This window comes from Hylobates moloch, unplaced genomic scaffold, assembly GCF_009828535.3.
Source record: "Hylobates moloch isolate HMO894 unplaced genomic scaffold, HMol_V3 SCAFFOLD_6, whole genome shotgun sequence".
NCBI lineage: Eukaryota > Metazoa > Chordata > Mammalia > Primates > Hylobatidae > Hylobates > Hylobates moloch.
This window is the reverse complement of record NW_026652281.1, coordinates 92,719,417-92,737,042: the sequence shown is the minus strand read 5'-3', so window position 1 is coordinate 92,737,042 and position 17,626 is coordinate 92,719,417. Positions and strand designations below refer to the sequence as shown.

The window sequence follows — 17,626 nt, the reverse complement described above, 5'->3', positions numbered from 1 at the left end:
TCTGATTTCCCCAGTGCCTGGCATATAGTAGATTCTCAGTAAATATGTGAATAAATTAATAAATGATTCATAGGAGATATTAATAGGACCATTTGTCTTCATGTGAGGAAGTTTATTTGGATATTTCAAGCTTGTATGTTGAGTAACATCACTGGTGTAATCCAACAGGCTTCATCTCTAAGATGGACAACATTACTGTGTATATGTACTAGTTGGTATTTTCTTGCAGAGAATGTGCAGCACATTCCATTTTAAGAGTTACATGGGAGGCCTGGACACGGTGGCTCACGCCTTTAATTCCAGCATTTTGGGAGGCCGAGGCAGGAGGATCGCTTGAGGTCAGGAGTTTGAGACCAGCCTGGCCAAAATGGTGAAACCTCGTCTCTGCTAAACATACAAAAATTAGCCAGGCATGGTGGCTTGTGCCTGTAGTCCCAACTACTCAGGAGGCTGAGGCAGGAGAATTGCTTGAACCCAGGAGGTGGAGATTGCAGTGTGCCGAGGTCACGCCACTGTACTCCAGGCTGGGGACAGAGCAAGACTTCACCTTAAAAAAAAAAAAAGGGTTATGTGGGAGAAGACATGGACAGATTCTCTGAGAATTGATTTACATCAGAACTGGTAGGAAAAGACCTGGCTTCCAGTCCCCATTCTGTTACTGACATTCAGGTGCAACATGGAGATAGAAGCTCATGGGAAGTTAGACCTCAATCTCAACTGTAGGATTGAGGCTGATTATTCTGAACTCCCCCTTCCCCGACCCTGATAACCCCAAAATAATATGTGTCTATTTGTAGAGATAGGCAGATACCCATATTGTGTTGTTTCAGACACTACGCTTTTTCCTCTGAGGAAATACATTCATTACACTTCTCACTTGAATGATATTTTGTTTTATGTTGGTAGACTAGCAAATAAGACATATAGTGTCCCCCAAAGCAGCATCTGGGGAGAAGTGCTGTTGAGTGTGAGATGCCCTTTGGTTTTCAATTAAAAGGAAAGAATGAACAGGACAGCAGTGGGAGAAAAGAAACCTTTGTGTCCTGGTAACATTGCAGTACAATGAGGCTCCAGGGATAAGGGCTTTAACTGGAAACTTAGAAAGTTCTGTCTAGAAAAACTGAAGAAAAGGAGGCCTTCCAACTCACTGACACCTAATGCACTTATCCCAAGCATGCAAGGAGCCAGAGACATGTTGAGATAGGAATTGAAGGATTAGACATTTGTTTATTGAAGCTCTAAGTTAGGAACTGATTCTTGGCTTTGCTTGATTACTATATGATATGTTGTATAATAGGATAATTCTGAATACAAATAAGCTGTGGTTTAAACCATGTAAATAACAGAATCTTGTTGTTTCCTCTCAGGTTAAACCAGTATTTAGCAGTATTGCGTATGTTAAAAAATGGTGCAATTTTAAGAGAATGCTGATCTAATGAATTTCTTGAGATTTTTGAGGTGTGTTTGTGTTTTTAAAGCATTTTGAGAGAAGAGGGGCTTACGAAGGAAAAATTGCTTGTACTTTGTGGATCAAAAATAAGATTATTAACACCCCCTACCCCTAAAAGTTTAGGACTTTTCTTCATTTCAAAAGAATAAAAAGTTAAATGTTGGGTTTTGTCTATGTCCTGGTATAAATAATATATAAATATATACATGCTTTTGTTGTGTTTTTTTCCGTTTTTGTTTTTTTTTAAATATTTAATATTGAGAGTTTTGAGAACTTCTGTCTCCTAATGATGGAGTTACAGATAAAAAATCACAACATGCTAATTTTTTTTTTGGCATTCTCTCCTAGAAAGATGACATCTTTTTTTTTTTTTTTTTTTTTTTTGAGACAGAGTTTCACTCTTGTTACCCAGGCTGGAGTGCAATGGCGCGATCTCAGCTCACCACAACCTCTGCCTTCTGGGTTCAAGCGATTCTCCTGGCTTAGCTTCCCAAGTAGCTGGGATTACAGGAATGTGCCACCACACCCAGCTAATTTTTTGTCTTTTTAGTAGAGACAGGGTTTCTCCATGCTGGTCAGGCTGGTCTTGAACTCCTGACCTCAGATGATCTGCCCACCTCGGCCTCCCAAAGTGCTAAGATTACAGGCGTGAGCCATTGTGCCTGGCCAATCTATTTTTTTTTTTTAAATAAAAATGAGTATTAACATTATCTATTTCCATGATGACCCTAAAAACATTAAATTAATTAAACTCATAATAGTACTGAGCATTATATCTAATTTCCATTGCATACTGCAAATATTTAAGGTAACTTGTGCCCATAAGAACAGAGTTAGTTGCCAGGAGAGTGATTAGAATTAGAACCTTAGGATTTCTGGAACTCAGTTTTCTCCATTGTTCAAAGACTCGTAGACAACCTTAACCATACATTCTCTACTTCCACCCACCTCTTTGGGCTGATAATTCATGCTTCTTAGATTTCCTGGGCACTAGATGTCACTATTGTTCCAGGCACTACTGCATCTTAAATAAGGACTTGCACCGTGTCAGAATACTTATCTGTTGTCTAAGACGTTTCAAGAGAGAGCATAAAATGGGGGGAGAAGTGGAGGGAGAGGAGGGAGGGCTGGTGGAGGGAACAAGTGAAAGTGACCTCTCTGACAAAAATTTGGGGCCTTTCTTCACTTCAAAAGAATAAAAAGTTGAGAGCCAGAGATTGGCATCAAGAACGAAAAACTGATGTTACAAGCGAACTGGTCATGCTTTTAAAAAGAGCTTTTCAGTTCTTCTATATATGCACAGGATTTCTCATTAAAATAACCTTGGATTGTTTCTCGGCCTTTTGGCTAAGATCAAGTGTAAAATCACCTTCAGAGAGTGTTTAAAACAAACTCCCGGGCCTCTAGAGGTCTCATTCAATAGGTTTGGGGCAGGAAGGAACTTGACACGTTTAATGAGCCTTGGGGTGATTCTGATGTTTCCTTGCACCAGTGGAGCAGGAGTTAGTCTTTGTGATGTCTAAGATTAATTGCCACTGATAGTCATAACAACATTCTGCAAAATTTGATTTAACCGTTGAAGGGGGAAGCACGTTTTCAGGGAAGCCACATTTCTTTTTCTGTTTTCTTTATATTCCTTAAGATCTTTGTTTTCCTCATCAAGCATGATACTGGCCATGTCCTTGAATAGTGGGTTTTGTGGCTATGCTCAGATTTTCATTGAGAATCAGAGGAAAAGGTTGCTTATCTGTATTATTTTGGGCTTTATATGCTGTCTTCCTCCATGGTCTCTTTCATTTATCTTTGAATTGGCGGATTTGACTGGTAGAATAAAGAATGGTGGGGCATTTATTTAAACAAGTAGGCCAGACATTACATAGCACAGCTGAAGGGCTAGTGGGTTATATTTGTTGTCCTTCCTTTTGCTTAGTTTGACCCTTAACTGGTAACTCACAATAACCTCAAGAAGGTTGGAATTTCTCAAGAGAACAAGAAGGAAGTGGAAAAGAAACTGACTGTGAAGCCCATAGAAACTAAGAACAAGTTCTCCCAGGCGAAGCTGTTGGCAGGAGCTGTGAAGCATAAGAGGTCAGTCAGCACTCACACAACTTAGATTTCGCTCTGACCGTGTGTACTCTGAAACACCACTTGTGATGGAAGCCAGAGCCAACGCTTGCCTCGCATGAGTCCTGGTGAAGTCCCCTTGGAGTGCTCACCTATCTCTCCCTTTCCAGATTTGGGGCCTTCTATAGGCTTTGACCCTCGTCTCTCTGATCGTTTATTCAACAAATATAAATAATAGCTACTCTTCAGTGGGGATCTGCCACACCAGGCATTGTGTTAAGTGCTTCCTGCACATAATCTCATGTATTCTTCAACAATCCTATGAAGTACAATTATAATCCCTGATTTGTAGATGAGAAGACCAAGAGTTTGAGAGGTTGAGACCCTTCTTTGTGCAAGATCATAGAGAAATAGAGAGCTGGAGTTCAATATTTGGGCTTCTGTCTAGACAAATGAGGTAGTGAGTCTTGTGAAAGGATCTGTGTAGGGTGTACTGAGAGCAAGGAGGAGGAGCATACAATGCTGCTTGGAGGGTGTTGTGTGTATCTTCATGTTGGGAGGTGGGGGAAACCATTGGAAAGATGCTGATTAGGTAGGACGACTAGGGCTTTGACAAGCAACAAGGGAGAGAACAGTCTAAGCAGAGGCAATAGCTGCTGCAAAGGCATCCTGTCCTGAAAGAACATGGCAGCCCTGGCAGGGTTTACAGACCTGGCTGTGGCTAGGTTTGGATTGATGTGGAAGTGATAGCACTGTCTCGAGGCTGTGATAAGTTCTTTGCTATGTTTGCTCTTCCCTTTCCAAATCCTGAAATGGCATCAGAGTGATTGAATCTGGTCATTTCGATTTGACCCAACAGACTGTGGGCGAAATGATAAGTTTAAGTGCAGTCTATTAGGAAAATCAATATGATATATTGGCAACCAGCCATATGTTTTGAAGGGAGTGTATTGATGCAGTCTTGTGGTTTGGCACACCACCCATCTGCTGCAGATGTTCTTAGGAACACTGCCTACATGTAAAAATGTCATGCTGGTATAGCAACAGAGGGGAGGAGTTATCCTGAGAAGGGCTTGCTACCAAAACCATGAATTATTCCTTTCAAGTTCTCACATAAGCTTTCCTGCAAGACCAGGGACTCGCAGGATTTGGACCTGGGTCAGTTTTACTGGAATATGCCAAGGGAGGGCTCTCCAGGGATCAATTTGTTATCCCTTGAGACTGCTCTTGGTGGTCGCAGAATGGGTGTTGTAACTGTCTCCCTTAGTTCTTAGATCACCTTTAGAAAAGGCTCTGTAGCAGCGTATTTGGTGACCTGCATATAACCCGTTTTGGGTTTTGAAACAACATCATTTAATGTTTCTTTGTGTAGCAAGGTAGTCTCCTGGGGCAGGAGTTCCTAATCTGTCCGACTCTGAGTTTATTGGAATCACCTGGGAGTTTGTTAAGAATTTATATTTGCAGGCCTTGCACTAATTCTGCTTCAGTAAGTTTGAAGTGAAGTCTGGGAGTCGTAGTTTTCAAAGTTCCATGAGTGATTCTGCTGCCTGGTGAAGGTCTGGAAGCCATTGGCATGTATATGTCATGAAGCATAAGAACAAAACAATCAGCAATTTCTTACCTTCTTCAGAGGAATATTTTTTACTCTCTTCTAGTTTATTCTTTTATTTATTGTTAGAAAAAACTGTCAGATACCTAGTTCATGAATGTGCAGCCTTTTTAGTTATAGGCATCTGAAGCTATAAATTTTCCTTAACTTTCATTGTATATAAGTTTTATATTTCCTTCTAAGTATTTTAAAATATCTATTATGATTTCTTCTTTGATTCAGGAATTATTTAGAAATGTATTTTTTAAATCTCCATACTGAGGTAACAACCATATTTCAGTGAGGGGGAAGATAAGCCTTCCCTCTCGCCACACACGTTTTAACACCTTATGATGAGATATATATATATATATAGAGAGAGAGAGAGAGAGAGAGAGAGAGAGCAGTGTCTTACAGGCTACAAAATATGTTTCTCTTTTGTCATTGATTTCCAACTTAATTGCATGGTGGTTTTGTATACTCTGATTCTTTTTTCTTTTTCATTTCTTTCTTTTTCTTTTTCTTTTTTTTTTTTTTTTTTGAGCTGGAGATTCACTCTTGTCGCCCAGGCTGGAGTGCAGTGGCACGATCTTGGCACACCTGTGCCTCCCGGGTTCAAGCGATTCTCCTGCCTCAGCCTCCCAAGTAGCTGGGATTACAGGCATGCACCACCTTGCCTGGCTAATTTTGTATTTTTTGTAGAGACAGGGTTTCACCATGTTGGCCAGGCTGGTGTCAAACTCCTGACCTCAGGTGATCCGTCCACCTTGGCCTCCCAAAGTGCTGAGATTACAGGCGTGAGCCACCGCGCCCGGGCCTCCCATATAACTCTGAACCTGCTGTGCACTCCCTGCAAGAAAATACCAACTAGTACATACACACAGTAATGACCCCAGTCTTAGAGGTGACTTCAGTATGGTCATGTTGAACACCACAAACTAGACATTATTTTTTGATACAGTATTTGTTTAGATTTATATTTGTGTTTGCCAGTTTATTTGTTCACCACCCCTTCCTTCTGGGATCATTTCTTTCTTCATTGAAATACATTCCTTATACATTCTTTTAGTGAAAATCTTCTGGGTGACTCTCAGAATCTCTAGCATGTCACTAAAGATGTTTTCTTCAATCTGTAATTACTAAATATTTGTAATTTATGAACATGTCTAAATATTCTTGAAATCCATCTGTGGTTCTAACCAATTTGAGTGACAAAGACGGCCAGGAATCTGAAGTTGAAGTGATGCTTGAAGATACAGTGCTTTATTCCCTGGATTTGTCAGGAGTTTAAATTGTCTTTATGACTAATGATGCAATTGGAAGGAGATTAAGAATCTGAAATGAATACTTTTCATTCATTTTTATCATCCCAGCCTCTTGAGACTGCCTAAGAACCATGTAAATAGTTATTGGAGCTCCTGATTCCCTAAGCTTTGATCTGCAAGATTGGACATGGCTCAAGTCACCATGTGTTTTGTTACAGCTCAGAGAGTGGCAACAGTGTGAAAAGACTGAAACCGGACCCTGAGCCAGATGACAAGAATCAAGGTGGGTGGCAGCCTTCATTACTTCCTTGTACTCAGAATACAGAGTACACATGAACCACAGTAAAGGGCTGTAATGCATTGCATCTGCAAATGAATGCATTTCTGTCTTCAAGCAAGCCTACCTACGTGTAATTTACCCAACTTTTTTATGCCAGGCAGGATTTTATACCAGGCAAGAGTTTATACCAGGCAGGATTTTATACCTGCAAAAGTTATTATATTAGAAACCAGTGAAACTGATCAATGAAAATAGTACTCTCCCAGGAGTGCTTACCAGGCCCTGGTCATACCACCTCTGCTCACAGAAGGTGTTTTTCTGTTTCCCCCAAATGTCAAGTTTCTTGATTTCACCTGGTTTGCTACCAATGGGAGGTAAATACCTGGCTCCTGCTCATTGTTGGATTGGATTGAGCCTAGAAGCTTAATACAGTCTCCAAGAGTATACTTCTTTGGTTTTTACCTTTATGCGATGAAATCTGCCTCTGTATTAAGAGGCAAGAACTTGTAAGTGAAGGTGAATGTTACTGGGGCTGGATTAGGGATGAGAAATTCGAGTGCGTTTTCAGTTTTATTCTAACTCCATGTGGGATTGAGACTCTGAACTAAATTCCATCGATCAACAGGGCTTACATTAATTTCTCTCAAAAAAAGATGATGCTTTTTAATATGCATCTACTAAGCACCAGTGGTGGTGGTCTGTTGCTGTTACCCTTTTGCTCTAGAACCGACTTTTAAAAAGAAGAGTCTAGGGGAAAAAAAAAAGAGTCTGCCTTTTACCCATATCCTCTTCCATCTAGTTCTCCTTAGAGGGAAACAGAATTATACTTTTTTTTTTTTTGAGATGGAGTCTCACTCTGTAGCCCAGGCTGGAGTGCAGTGGCTCAATCTCAGCTCACTGCAAACTCCACCTCCTGGGCTCAAGTAATTCTTCTGCCTCAGCCTCCCGAGTATTTGGGATTACAGGCGTGCACCACCACACCTGGCTAATTTTTGTATTTTTAGTAGAGACAGGATTTCACCATGTTGTCCAGGCTGGTCTTGCACTCCTGACCTCAAGTGATCTACCTGCCTCGGCTTCCCAAAGTGCTGGGATTACAGGAGTGAGCCACCAAGCCCAGCCACATTTCTTATGTATCCATCAAGAGCTATTCTATGCATGTGCAAGCAATTGTAAATATGTATCTTTTAAATGCTTTATTATGGATAATTTAAGCAATATTCAGAAGTTGGGATAACTATAATAAACCCCTATTACCAAGCTTCACTGACTTTTTTTTTTCTTTGTAAGCTATCTCCTACAGGAAAGACCGTCAACAATTTTTTTTTTTTTTTTTTTTTTGAGACAGGGTCTTGCTCTGTCACCCAGGATAGAGTGTAGTGGGGTTATCTTGGCTCACTGCAGCCTCTGCCTTCCTGGTTTAAGCAATTTTCATGCCTCAACCACCCAGGTAGCTAGGACTATAGGCATGTGCCACCACGCCCAGCTAATTTTTGTATTTTTAGTAGAAACGGGGTCGCCATGTTGGCCAGGCTGGTCTCGAACTCCTGGCCTCAAGTGATCCATCTGCCTCGGCCTCCCAAAGTGCTGGGATTACAGGTGTGAGCCACCACACCCAGTCAGCAGTTTTTAAACACATAGCCAATTTTATTTCATTTATATCTCTCAACTATAATATTTTATGACAATTCCAGACATATCATTTCATTCATAATTCTTAATATGTGTCTCTAGCAAATACAAGTTCTTATTTTGTTTCTTTAACAATTACAATACCATTATATTAATAATCACAGGCCAGGTGCGGTGGCTCATGCCTATAATCCCAGCACTTTGGGAGGCTGAGGCGGGCAGATCACCTGAGGTCGGGAGTTTGCGACCAGCCTGACCAACATGGAGAAACCCCGTCTTTACTAAAAATACAAAATTAGTCGGGCTGCTGGCATATGCCTGTAATCCCAGCTACTCAGGAGGCTGAGGCGGGAGAATCGCTTGAACCCGGGAGGCAGAGGTTGTGGTGAGCCGAGATTGCGCCATTGCTCTCCAGCCTGGGCAACAAGAGCGAGACTCTGTCTCAAAAAGAAAAAAAATAATAATCACAGTAATTACCAAATATTATCGAATATTAAGTTAGTATTTTCTCTAATTGTCTCAAAAAAGTTTTTTCTTTTTAAAAATTATGATATTGGCCAGGCGTGGTGGCTCCCACCTGTAATCCCAGCACTTTGGGAGGCTGAGGTGGGTGGATCATGAGGTCAGGAGATCGAGACCATCCTGGCTAACACGGTGAAACTCCTTCTCTACTAAAAATACAAAAAATTGGCTGGGCGCGGTGGCTCACGCCTGTAATCCCAGCACTTTGGAAGGCCGAGGCGGGTGGATCACAAGGTCAGGAGATCGAGACCATCCTGGCTAACACGGTGAAACCCCATCTCTACTAAAAATACAAAAAATTCTGCGGGCGTGGTGGTGGGCGCCTGTAGTCCCAGCTACTTGGGAGGCTGAGGCAGGAGAATGGTGTGAACCCGGGAGGCAGAGCTTGCAGTGAGCAGAGATCACGCCACTGCACTCCAGCCTGGGCAACAGAGCAAGACTCTGTCTCAAAAAAAAAAAAAAAAAAATTATGATCTTAGCAAGGATCAGATATTATGTTTGGCTACTATGGCTTTTTTAAAAAAAAGTATTGAGGTATAATTCACATACCATAAAATTCACCCTTTAAAAGGATACAACTCAGTGGTTTATATTTTTAAAAAATCAGTTGACCATAAATGTGTGGCTTTATTTCTGGACTGTCTTCTTCCACTGAGCTATATATGTCTATCTGTATGCCATTACCACACAGTCTTAATCACTATAGCTTTGGAGTAAGTTTTAAAATTGCAAAGTGTGAGTCTTCCAACTTGGCTCCTCTTTTTCAAGAGTTTTGGCTATTTGGAATCTTGAATTTCCATATGAAATTTGGGATCAGCTTATCAGTTTCTGCAGAAAAGGCAGCTAAGATTTTGATACAGGAATTGTTGGAATCTGTAGATTAATTTGGCAATATTGCCATCTTAGCAATAGGCTAATACACCTTTTAATTTGAATTTAATCTGTAAGTTCTTCCTTTCTAAATTTATATTTTGTTTTCTTTGTATTTTATTTGTGGAGAACCTGGGTCTTTGTTCTTTAGCATTTCTCTGGCTCTAGATTTTACTGATTGCATCCCCATGCTGTTTCCTGCTACCTTGTGTTTCCTGTAAAATGGTAATTTGATCTGGAAGCTTGATCAAGTTGGTTTTTTCGGCAAGAATACATTATATACTGTTTTTATACTTTCATTGTTAGTAGTATTTTAATCTAACCTACTCTGTTCATTGCTTAATTCAGCAGTTATTGTATCTTGGGAATCATTGCATAATTGGACATAGAGCACTTCCTTGTTCCTTTTTAAGGCTGTGTAGTATTGTATATTGTATGGGTATATCATTTATCCCACTTTATAATTGATGAACACTTAGATTGTTTCCATTCTTTCCCTGTTCAGGTGTTTCAGTAATAATCCTGCATGTGCATCATTTTTCACATGCACAGATCTATCAGATTAAAAACTTTGAAGTAGACTTGATAGGTCAGAGAGGACATACATTTGTAATTTAGGTAAACATTGCCAAATTGCCCTTCAGATAAGTTATCCCAATTTATACTCCCATCAGCAATTTTGGAATTTTTCACTGACATCTTTTTAATAAATAGGAAACTTGCTTAAATAGGATAAATGTATACTGTATATGTGTATACACACTCACACATAAAGCTTAATAGGAATATTTTTCTTTCAATTAATTTTTTTTAGAGATAGGATCTCACTTTGTTGCTTAGGCTGTAGTGCAGTGACTATTCACAGGTGCAGTCATGGCACACTACAACCACAAATTCCCAGGCTCAGGTGATCCTCCCACATGAGCCTCCTGAGTAGCTGGGGTTAAATGCGCTTGGCATAGGAATCTTAAATGTATTTCCACAAGTAAGCTAGTCGCTCTCTATATGGTACTTATTTCCTGGTAGGAACTATACGAATGAATCAGTGGAAACGAAAACTTGCGTGGATTCTTTGAACTATCTTAGGCAGACAGTTGTGTTTCAGAGCCATCTTTTTGTCATTCTAAATCCCTTCTTCCTACTCCTGCATTCTTGCAACAGAAACTAGGCAGGAAGTGTCCTCCTTTGCTAGGAATTAAGGCCCCACAAGAACGCTCCCTGAAGCTTGCTTCAGCCCTGTCCTTAGCAGTGGGAGGGTTTCCTTCTTGGGCTCCTGTCACTCTGATAGAGATTCAGGCTTCCCCCAGTGAAGACTTTGAACTTAAGCACTGAGCAGAGCCAGTGAATGCACAAGTTGGCCCCATCTACTCCCAAGTCACGCATCTGTCTGAATACTAAGAATATTCTCTATTAGTAATTTTCTGTGTTAATTTGGTATGACAATGTGGTCCTGCAAATGCAGAAGTTGGCAGGAAACTTCACCAAATGGGTGAGATCAGAGGGCACCATTTTGTTCTCTTTGGACAGTTAACTGCTTTTGGAATGAAATTTGTCAGATTTGCAATCTCTTTTCTTTCTTGAAACCTCCTAGATAATTGGGGTATTTGGTCTTTTCACTTAAACTCTTCTGATGCCACAGTGGTCCAGATTCCTTGATTATATTTCTGTAGCTAACTTCCATCCTTCCGTTAGGCCAGTTCTCTACCCTCACAGGCACGCTGACTTTCATCCTTCTTTTCTGTGTAAAATAGAACTTTAAATTCCATTTGCCCTTGAAATATGGTCATGTGCCACATAACGACATTTTGGTCAATGACGGGTGCATATATGATGGTGGTCCCATAAGATCATAATATCGTATTTTCACTGTGCTTTTTTCTATGCTTAGCTATGTTTAGATACACAAATACTGACCATCGTATTACAGCTGCCTACAGTATTCATACAGTAACATGCTGTACAGGTTTGTAGCCTAGGAGCAACAGGCTATATACCATGTGGCCTACATGTGTAGTAGGCTATACCATCTAGGTTGTGTGAGTACTCTATGATGTTCACAACAATGAAATTGTCTAATGATGCATTTCTTAGGTCATATTCCCATCATTAAGCAGGGGTGTCTGTACTTCATAAAATGAAATACCTCATTCAACAATTTCACATAAATTAGTTTTCCAGGTAACTGATCTATATATCCTTTTAAGGTTTTTTTTGTTTGTTGGTTTGTTTTTTTATTTTGAGACAGTCTAGCTCTGTCACCCAGGCTAGAGTGCAGTGGCACGAAGCTGGCTCACAGCAACCTTCACCTCCCGGGCTCAAGCAATTCTTCTGCAGCCACCCAAGTAGCTGGGATTACAGGCATGTGCCACCACTCCCAGCTAATTTTTGTATTTTTAGTAGAGACAAGGTTTCCCCGTGTTGGCCAGGCTGGTCTTGAACCCCTCACTTCAGGTGGTCCGCCCACCCCAGCCTTCCAAAGTGTTGGGATTACAGGCATGAGCCACCACGCCTGGCCGGTTTGTTTTTTTTAAACAGCCAAATTTTTCTAACCGAATGCTGAAAGTATCATTCTATGTGGTATACATAAGTACTACAATGTATGTTTAAGTCATGAATGGTATAGTTTGATGTTATGTTCCAAATGTTAAAAGAGCATCACGTTTTTATACCCCTTCCCCCCAAATTAGCCATTTGCAATGAAACTGTAAACTGTCTGACACATTTTCCTGCATTCTGATTTCTGACCCTTGTGAATGCAAGCCTGCTCTGAGCCAGGCCCTGTGCTATATGTCCTGGGGGTGGAATGGTGATAAAAGAGTGCTTGCCTTCAAGGGGCTTATAGTTAGTGGAGAATACACACAAGCAACTCCTCTCATCTTCTACAGCCTTCTTAGTTTTAGTACTGGGAAGCTCTTGGGGTTACAAAGATAAATGGGACTATTCCTCGCTAGTTTAAGGGCTCAGGATGTTCTTTGAATTTTTGTATTTGCTTTTTTAAAAAATTGTCTAGCCAAGCACAGCTGCATTTTAAAAAATTGTCTGAATTGGTAATATATGCACATAATAAAACATTTAGGCCAGGCTAGGTGGCTCATGCCTGTAATCCCAGCACTCTGGGAGGCTGAGGCGGGAACATCACTTGAGCCCAGGAGTTTAACCTGGGCAGCATAGTGAGCCTTATGTTCTAAAAAAAAAAAAGAGAAAAGAAAAGGAAAAATTCAAAAGGGACCAAAGAATGTGAAGTAAAAAGTAAGTCTCCCCCGTTTTGCAGCCACTCATTTCCTTTCCCCTGAGCAGCCACTGCTACCAGTTTTTATTTATTGTTCTCAGACACTGATATGCATCTACATGGGCATGGCCACTTTGCCTCGGATTATAACTTTCACACACTGTCCTGCTCCTTGCCTTTTTCATTTAGCACAATATCTTGGGGATCATTCAATAACAGTACACACAGAGATGCTTTCTTCTTCCTCTTCTTTTTTTTTTTTTTTTTTGAGATAGGTTCTCGCTCTGTCACCCAGTTTGGAGTTCTGTGGTGCGATCATGGCTCACTGCAGCCTCAGCTTCCCCAGTTCAAGTGATCCTCCTACCTCAGCCTCCTGAGTAGCTGGGACTACAAGTGTGCACCACCACACCTGGCTAAGTTTTTAAATTTTTTGTAGAAACAGAGTCTCCCTGTGTTGTCCATGCTGTTCTCAAACTCCTGGGCTAAAGTGATCCTCGTGCCTTGGCCTCCCAAAGTGCTGGGATTATAGGCATGAGCCATTATGCTCAGCTACTTTATTCTTCTTCATGGTTGAATAGTAGTCCATTACTTAACTCGTCATCTATTAATGGACATTTTGGTTGTCTGTACTCTTTTGCTACTATAAACAGTGCTGCAATGAATGTTCTCTTATGAACATCATTTAAGTTCAAAGAACACTGCCAAATTTCTCTGTGCTCCCTGAACAGCATATGAAGTTTGCTGTTCCCAACACGTTCCCTCCTAATATATTGTTTATCCCGTTATGTTTAAAATTCATCTGTTTGTTTTTCTTTGAGTTGTTCATGTTTTCTGTTCACTTTTCTATTTGGTTGTTGGTTGTTTTTTTAACAGATTTGGAAGAACTCTTGGTATCTTAAGGAGATTTGCTTTTATGATATTGCAAGTATTTGCTCCTGCCTTTTTTTGTAGCCTTGCTCTATCTCTATAGCCGTTGTCGGCTTTCATTTTACTTTTCTCCATCTCCGTGTTTTAACATTGCTTATCTTTGGCAGCTTCCTTTTCCCTTCTTAGAGCTTCTTGCACAAACAAGCAAATACATTGATCTCCTGAACTTTGTGTGCAGGTCGTTTGATATCTCTTCTAAGTGCTCAGTGGTATTGTTTGCTTACTCCTGGTTTCCTATACTTGGAACTGTGTATTCTTTTCACATTTACTTGAGGTGTCTGGGTAAATTAGGTGTTAGTGCATCTAAGGCAAAACCCTAGAAGGTAGTATGTTTGTCAGCCTGTGGCAACAAAGTATGAACTCCAACCCTTACTCTGCAGTGAGCTCAGGTTATCATTTTAGTATGTTCTCTTTTGATTCACGTTTAGTTTCACATTTTCTGCCCTAAGCAACCTACAACCTTGCCAAGTCATTTGACTTTCCTCATCAGTAAAATGGGGATAATGCCAGTACATCAAGTTGTGATTAAATAAGGCCAGAAACATTTCAAGGAAGAATGGAAGGGCTGGAGTAGAGTTCTTAACTTTTCATTTTGTCTTCAAGCCCTGCATTTTCTTTCTTCCTCCTCCTTCTTTCTTTCTTTGTTTTTTTGTTTGTTTGTTTGTTTGTTTGTTTATTTGTCTTTTGAGACAGGGTCTTGCTCTGTTGCCTAGGCTGGAGTACAGTGGTGCCATCATAGCTCACTGTAACCTTGAACTCCTGGGCTCAAGCAATCCTCACATTAGCCTCACAAGTAGCTGGGACCACAGGCACGCACCACTATACCCGACTAGTTGTTTTTTTTTTTTTTTTTGAGGCAGAGTCTTGCTCTGTTGCCCAGGCTGGAGTGCAGTGGCGTGATCTCAACTCACTACAACCACTGCCTCCTGGATTCAAGCTATTCTCCTCCCTCAGTCTCCCTAGTAACTGGGATTACAGGCACACGTCACCACACCCAGCTAATTTTTTGTACTTTTAGTAGAGATGGGATTTCACTATGTTGGCCAGGCTGGTCTTGAACTCCTGACCTCAAGTGATCCACCCACCTTGGCCTCCCAAAGTGTGGGATTACAGACATGAGCCACAGCGCTTGGCACTGTCTAATTTTTCAAAACATTTTTTCGTAGAGATAGGGCCTCACTATATTGCCCAGGCTGGTCTTAAACTCCTGACCTCAAGTGGTCTTCCTATCTCAGCCTCCCAAAGTGCCAGGATTATAGGCATAAGCCACCATGCCCAGCCAAGCCCTGCATTGTCTAGATTGAGGTCTTTGTCATTGAGGTGGCAGAGTAACTGTGGGTTTCCTGTAAGAAAAAGAGTCCCAGCTCCTAGATGACATTCTGCGTGGCTTTAAAATGTTACCTGACAGGCTTCAGTTTTCTCATTTGTAAAAGAACGCAACTGGAAAGCAAAGGTTGTGTTAAATTGGTTTCTGAATTGCTCCTCTCTCCCACCTGGGAAAAGCGGCCCTTCTTAATAAAGAACATTGTTCTGGTGAGTCCTTCTGAGCCTATTCTAGTCCAGGGGGCTACCCGATTTTTTAAAATGTTTAAAAAGAAAAGAATGTTATTTTGTAGCTGATGTTTGGCCTTAAAATTGTATCTGTGCTAGCTGGCTTATTGGTCAGTAAATAAGGAATGGCGTAATATGTTGAGAACTTAATGGAATTGTTAATATTGCTCACAGTGTCTCTCTTAATCTGTTTTCAGATTCTCATGGCTGTGTGAGCACAGAGAAATCAAAGCACTCTGCGCTACACTCCAGAGTAGCTTGTTCTCCAACTCAGATTTGATGGGGAACAAGAGAGTGTAGTCAGGTTCTGGGGTTAAAAAGACCTTGATTCAAGTCTCAGCTCTCCCCCTTTACTTTCAGAAGTCCTTTCACCTCCTGGAGCCTCCCTTCCTCCTTCAGTTTCCCCATCTCTAAAACGAGGGTGATGATAGTATTGGCTGCATAGCGTTGTTCTGAGGCTCCTCGGTGGGAAAAGCCCTTGGTACAGTGCCTGGCACATGGTAAGTCAGTCCCCAACTTTGGAAAAGGGTGATGAAGTGACAGTCTTTCCCCTTTTATTGCAGAGCCCTCATCCTGCAAGTCTCTCGGAAACACCTCCCTGAGTGGCCCCTCCATCCACTGCCCCTCTGCTGCAGTCTGTATCGGCATCCTCCCAGGCCTGGGCGCCTACTCTGGGAGCAGCGACTCTGAGTCCAGCTCAGACAGCGAAGGCACCATCAATGCCACCGGAAAGATTGTCTCCTCCATCTTCCGAACCAACACCTTCCTCGAGGCCCCCTAGTTTCTCCGTCCTTACACAGGGAGCTCCTCCCCAAGGGTAGATCAGACCGTTCATGCTGCCTACAGGCATTATGTCTCTCAAAAAAAAAAACTTTGCCTGCATCCTGTGCACAACATGACATTTTTAACCAATCCAATCTAAAAGTGTGCCAGAATCCACCTGTGGCCCGAATTGTGTTTGGTTTCTTGTTCTACTCCAGTGCAGATGACCAAACCTGTCCCGCTGCCACTTTCCTCACTGATACTGGGAGGAGGGCAAGGCCCAGCCGAAGTTCCACTAAAAATGCCCTAGGAGAATAGGCACCGGCTGACTTGCCAAAGGGTTTGGGTTTTATTGCTTTCTGTTTTTTTCTTTTCCCGACAGCACAAAGAAGTAAGGGCAGTTATTGGACAGGTGTTATTTAAACATTCTCTTGTAGATGAATGTGTTGTTTGGTTCTACTGCATTGTGGAGCATGCGGGGGAAGAGAACTGACCCAAGTGATGAAATGGAGCCCTTCCCTGGAACTAACCAGTCCTTGATGTTGTGTGACTAAGTAAAGATGATAAACCCCATCTGCTGGGGGTGTCACTTCACACTCGGCCTGCATTGTGAAAGCTTTCCATACCCTTGGCCATTCCCTCTCTCCTCTCTCTCCAACCCCATTTATGCAGGAAGGGACTGCTAACAACGCTTCCATCTCAAACCTTTTCTCTGCCTGGGAAATTATTTTATGTTTGTTTTTGAAATAAAGGATTTAGTTTAAGATTCTAAATTTTAGAGAAACAAACGTAGGCCTTGTTTACTCATAGCCAGACATCAGAACTGCAGGTAGGTATGTTAATGAGAAGACTTATTTCTGGCAGCTCCTGGAATCCTAATATTGTAAACGAGTGGGACACACTTGCATATTGTGACTGTATTCTATTGAGGCCCTTCTCTGTTTAATGCATATTATACTTGTGCTTTTAACTGTGGAATCTATTTCTAACCTAAAGGTGCTGCCCTAGTACTTTTCTTTGCTGCCCCTGCTGCTCTTTTTCCTTTCCAAACAGCAACTCTGAGGCCATGAGCAGCCAAAAACTAGAGGTACTGCTCCACCTCGTCTCATAAAGGGAAACGGGCTCATCCCTTGGATTCTGGAGGAGGGAGAGGGAGATGGTGTGGAGGCCTCGAGGACGGAGATAGACATGAGCTTTGACGACAATCTGTAGGCTCTCCTGCTTTAGAATAAGCGTGTACCGTTCTTTATCCATTCTCCTTATTCCTACGTCAATTGTTTTTACTTTCTTGGGTGTGAGACTGAGCGAGACACACAAAAAATGTGTTGACACTCTGATGCCGGCAGGCAGAGCAGCTACCGACTTTGAACGTGGGCAGAGAGGCCCCTGGATCTCATCCAGCCCACTCCTTTTCCCCTTCCAGTGCAGTGACACTCTGGTGCCCGTTGGCAGATGGCGACTTCCCTGCACCCATAGCTGATGCTTT

The 17,626-nt window shown here is 41.6% G+C and overlaps 1 protein-coding gene across 1 annotated transcript in view; it reads left to right on the top strand.

The window, feature by feature from the left end:
• PSME3IP1 (proteasome activator subunit 3 interacting protein 1) overlaps positions 1-16,904 on the top strand; it is a 32,393-nt gene extending 15,489 nt beyond the window's left edge. Inside the window, exons 5-7 of the mRNA XM_058441022.1 lie at positions 3,406-3,538; positions 6,586-6,650; positions 15,942-16,904. Coding sequence (XP_058297005.1) covers positions 3,406-3,538; positions 6,586-6,650; positions 15,942-16,159 — 416 coding nt within the window. The 3' untranslated portion in view covers positions 16,160-16,904. The remainder of the gene's footprint in view (positions 1-3,405; positions 3,539-6,585; positions 6,651-15,941) is intronic.
• Positions 16,905-17,626: the final 722 nt, after the last annotated feature.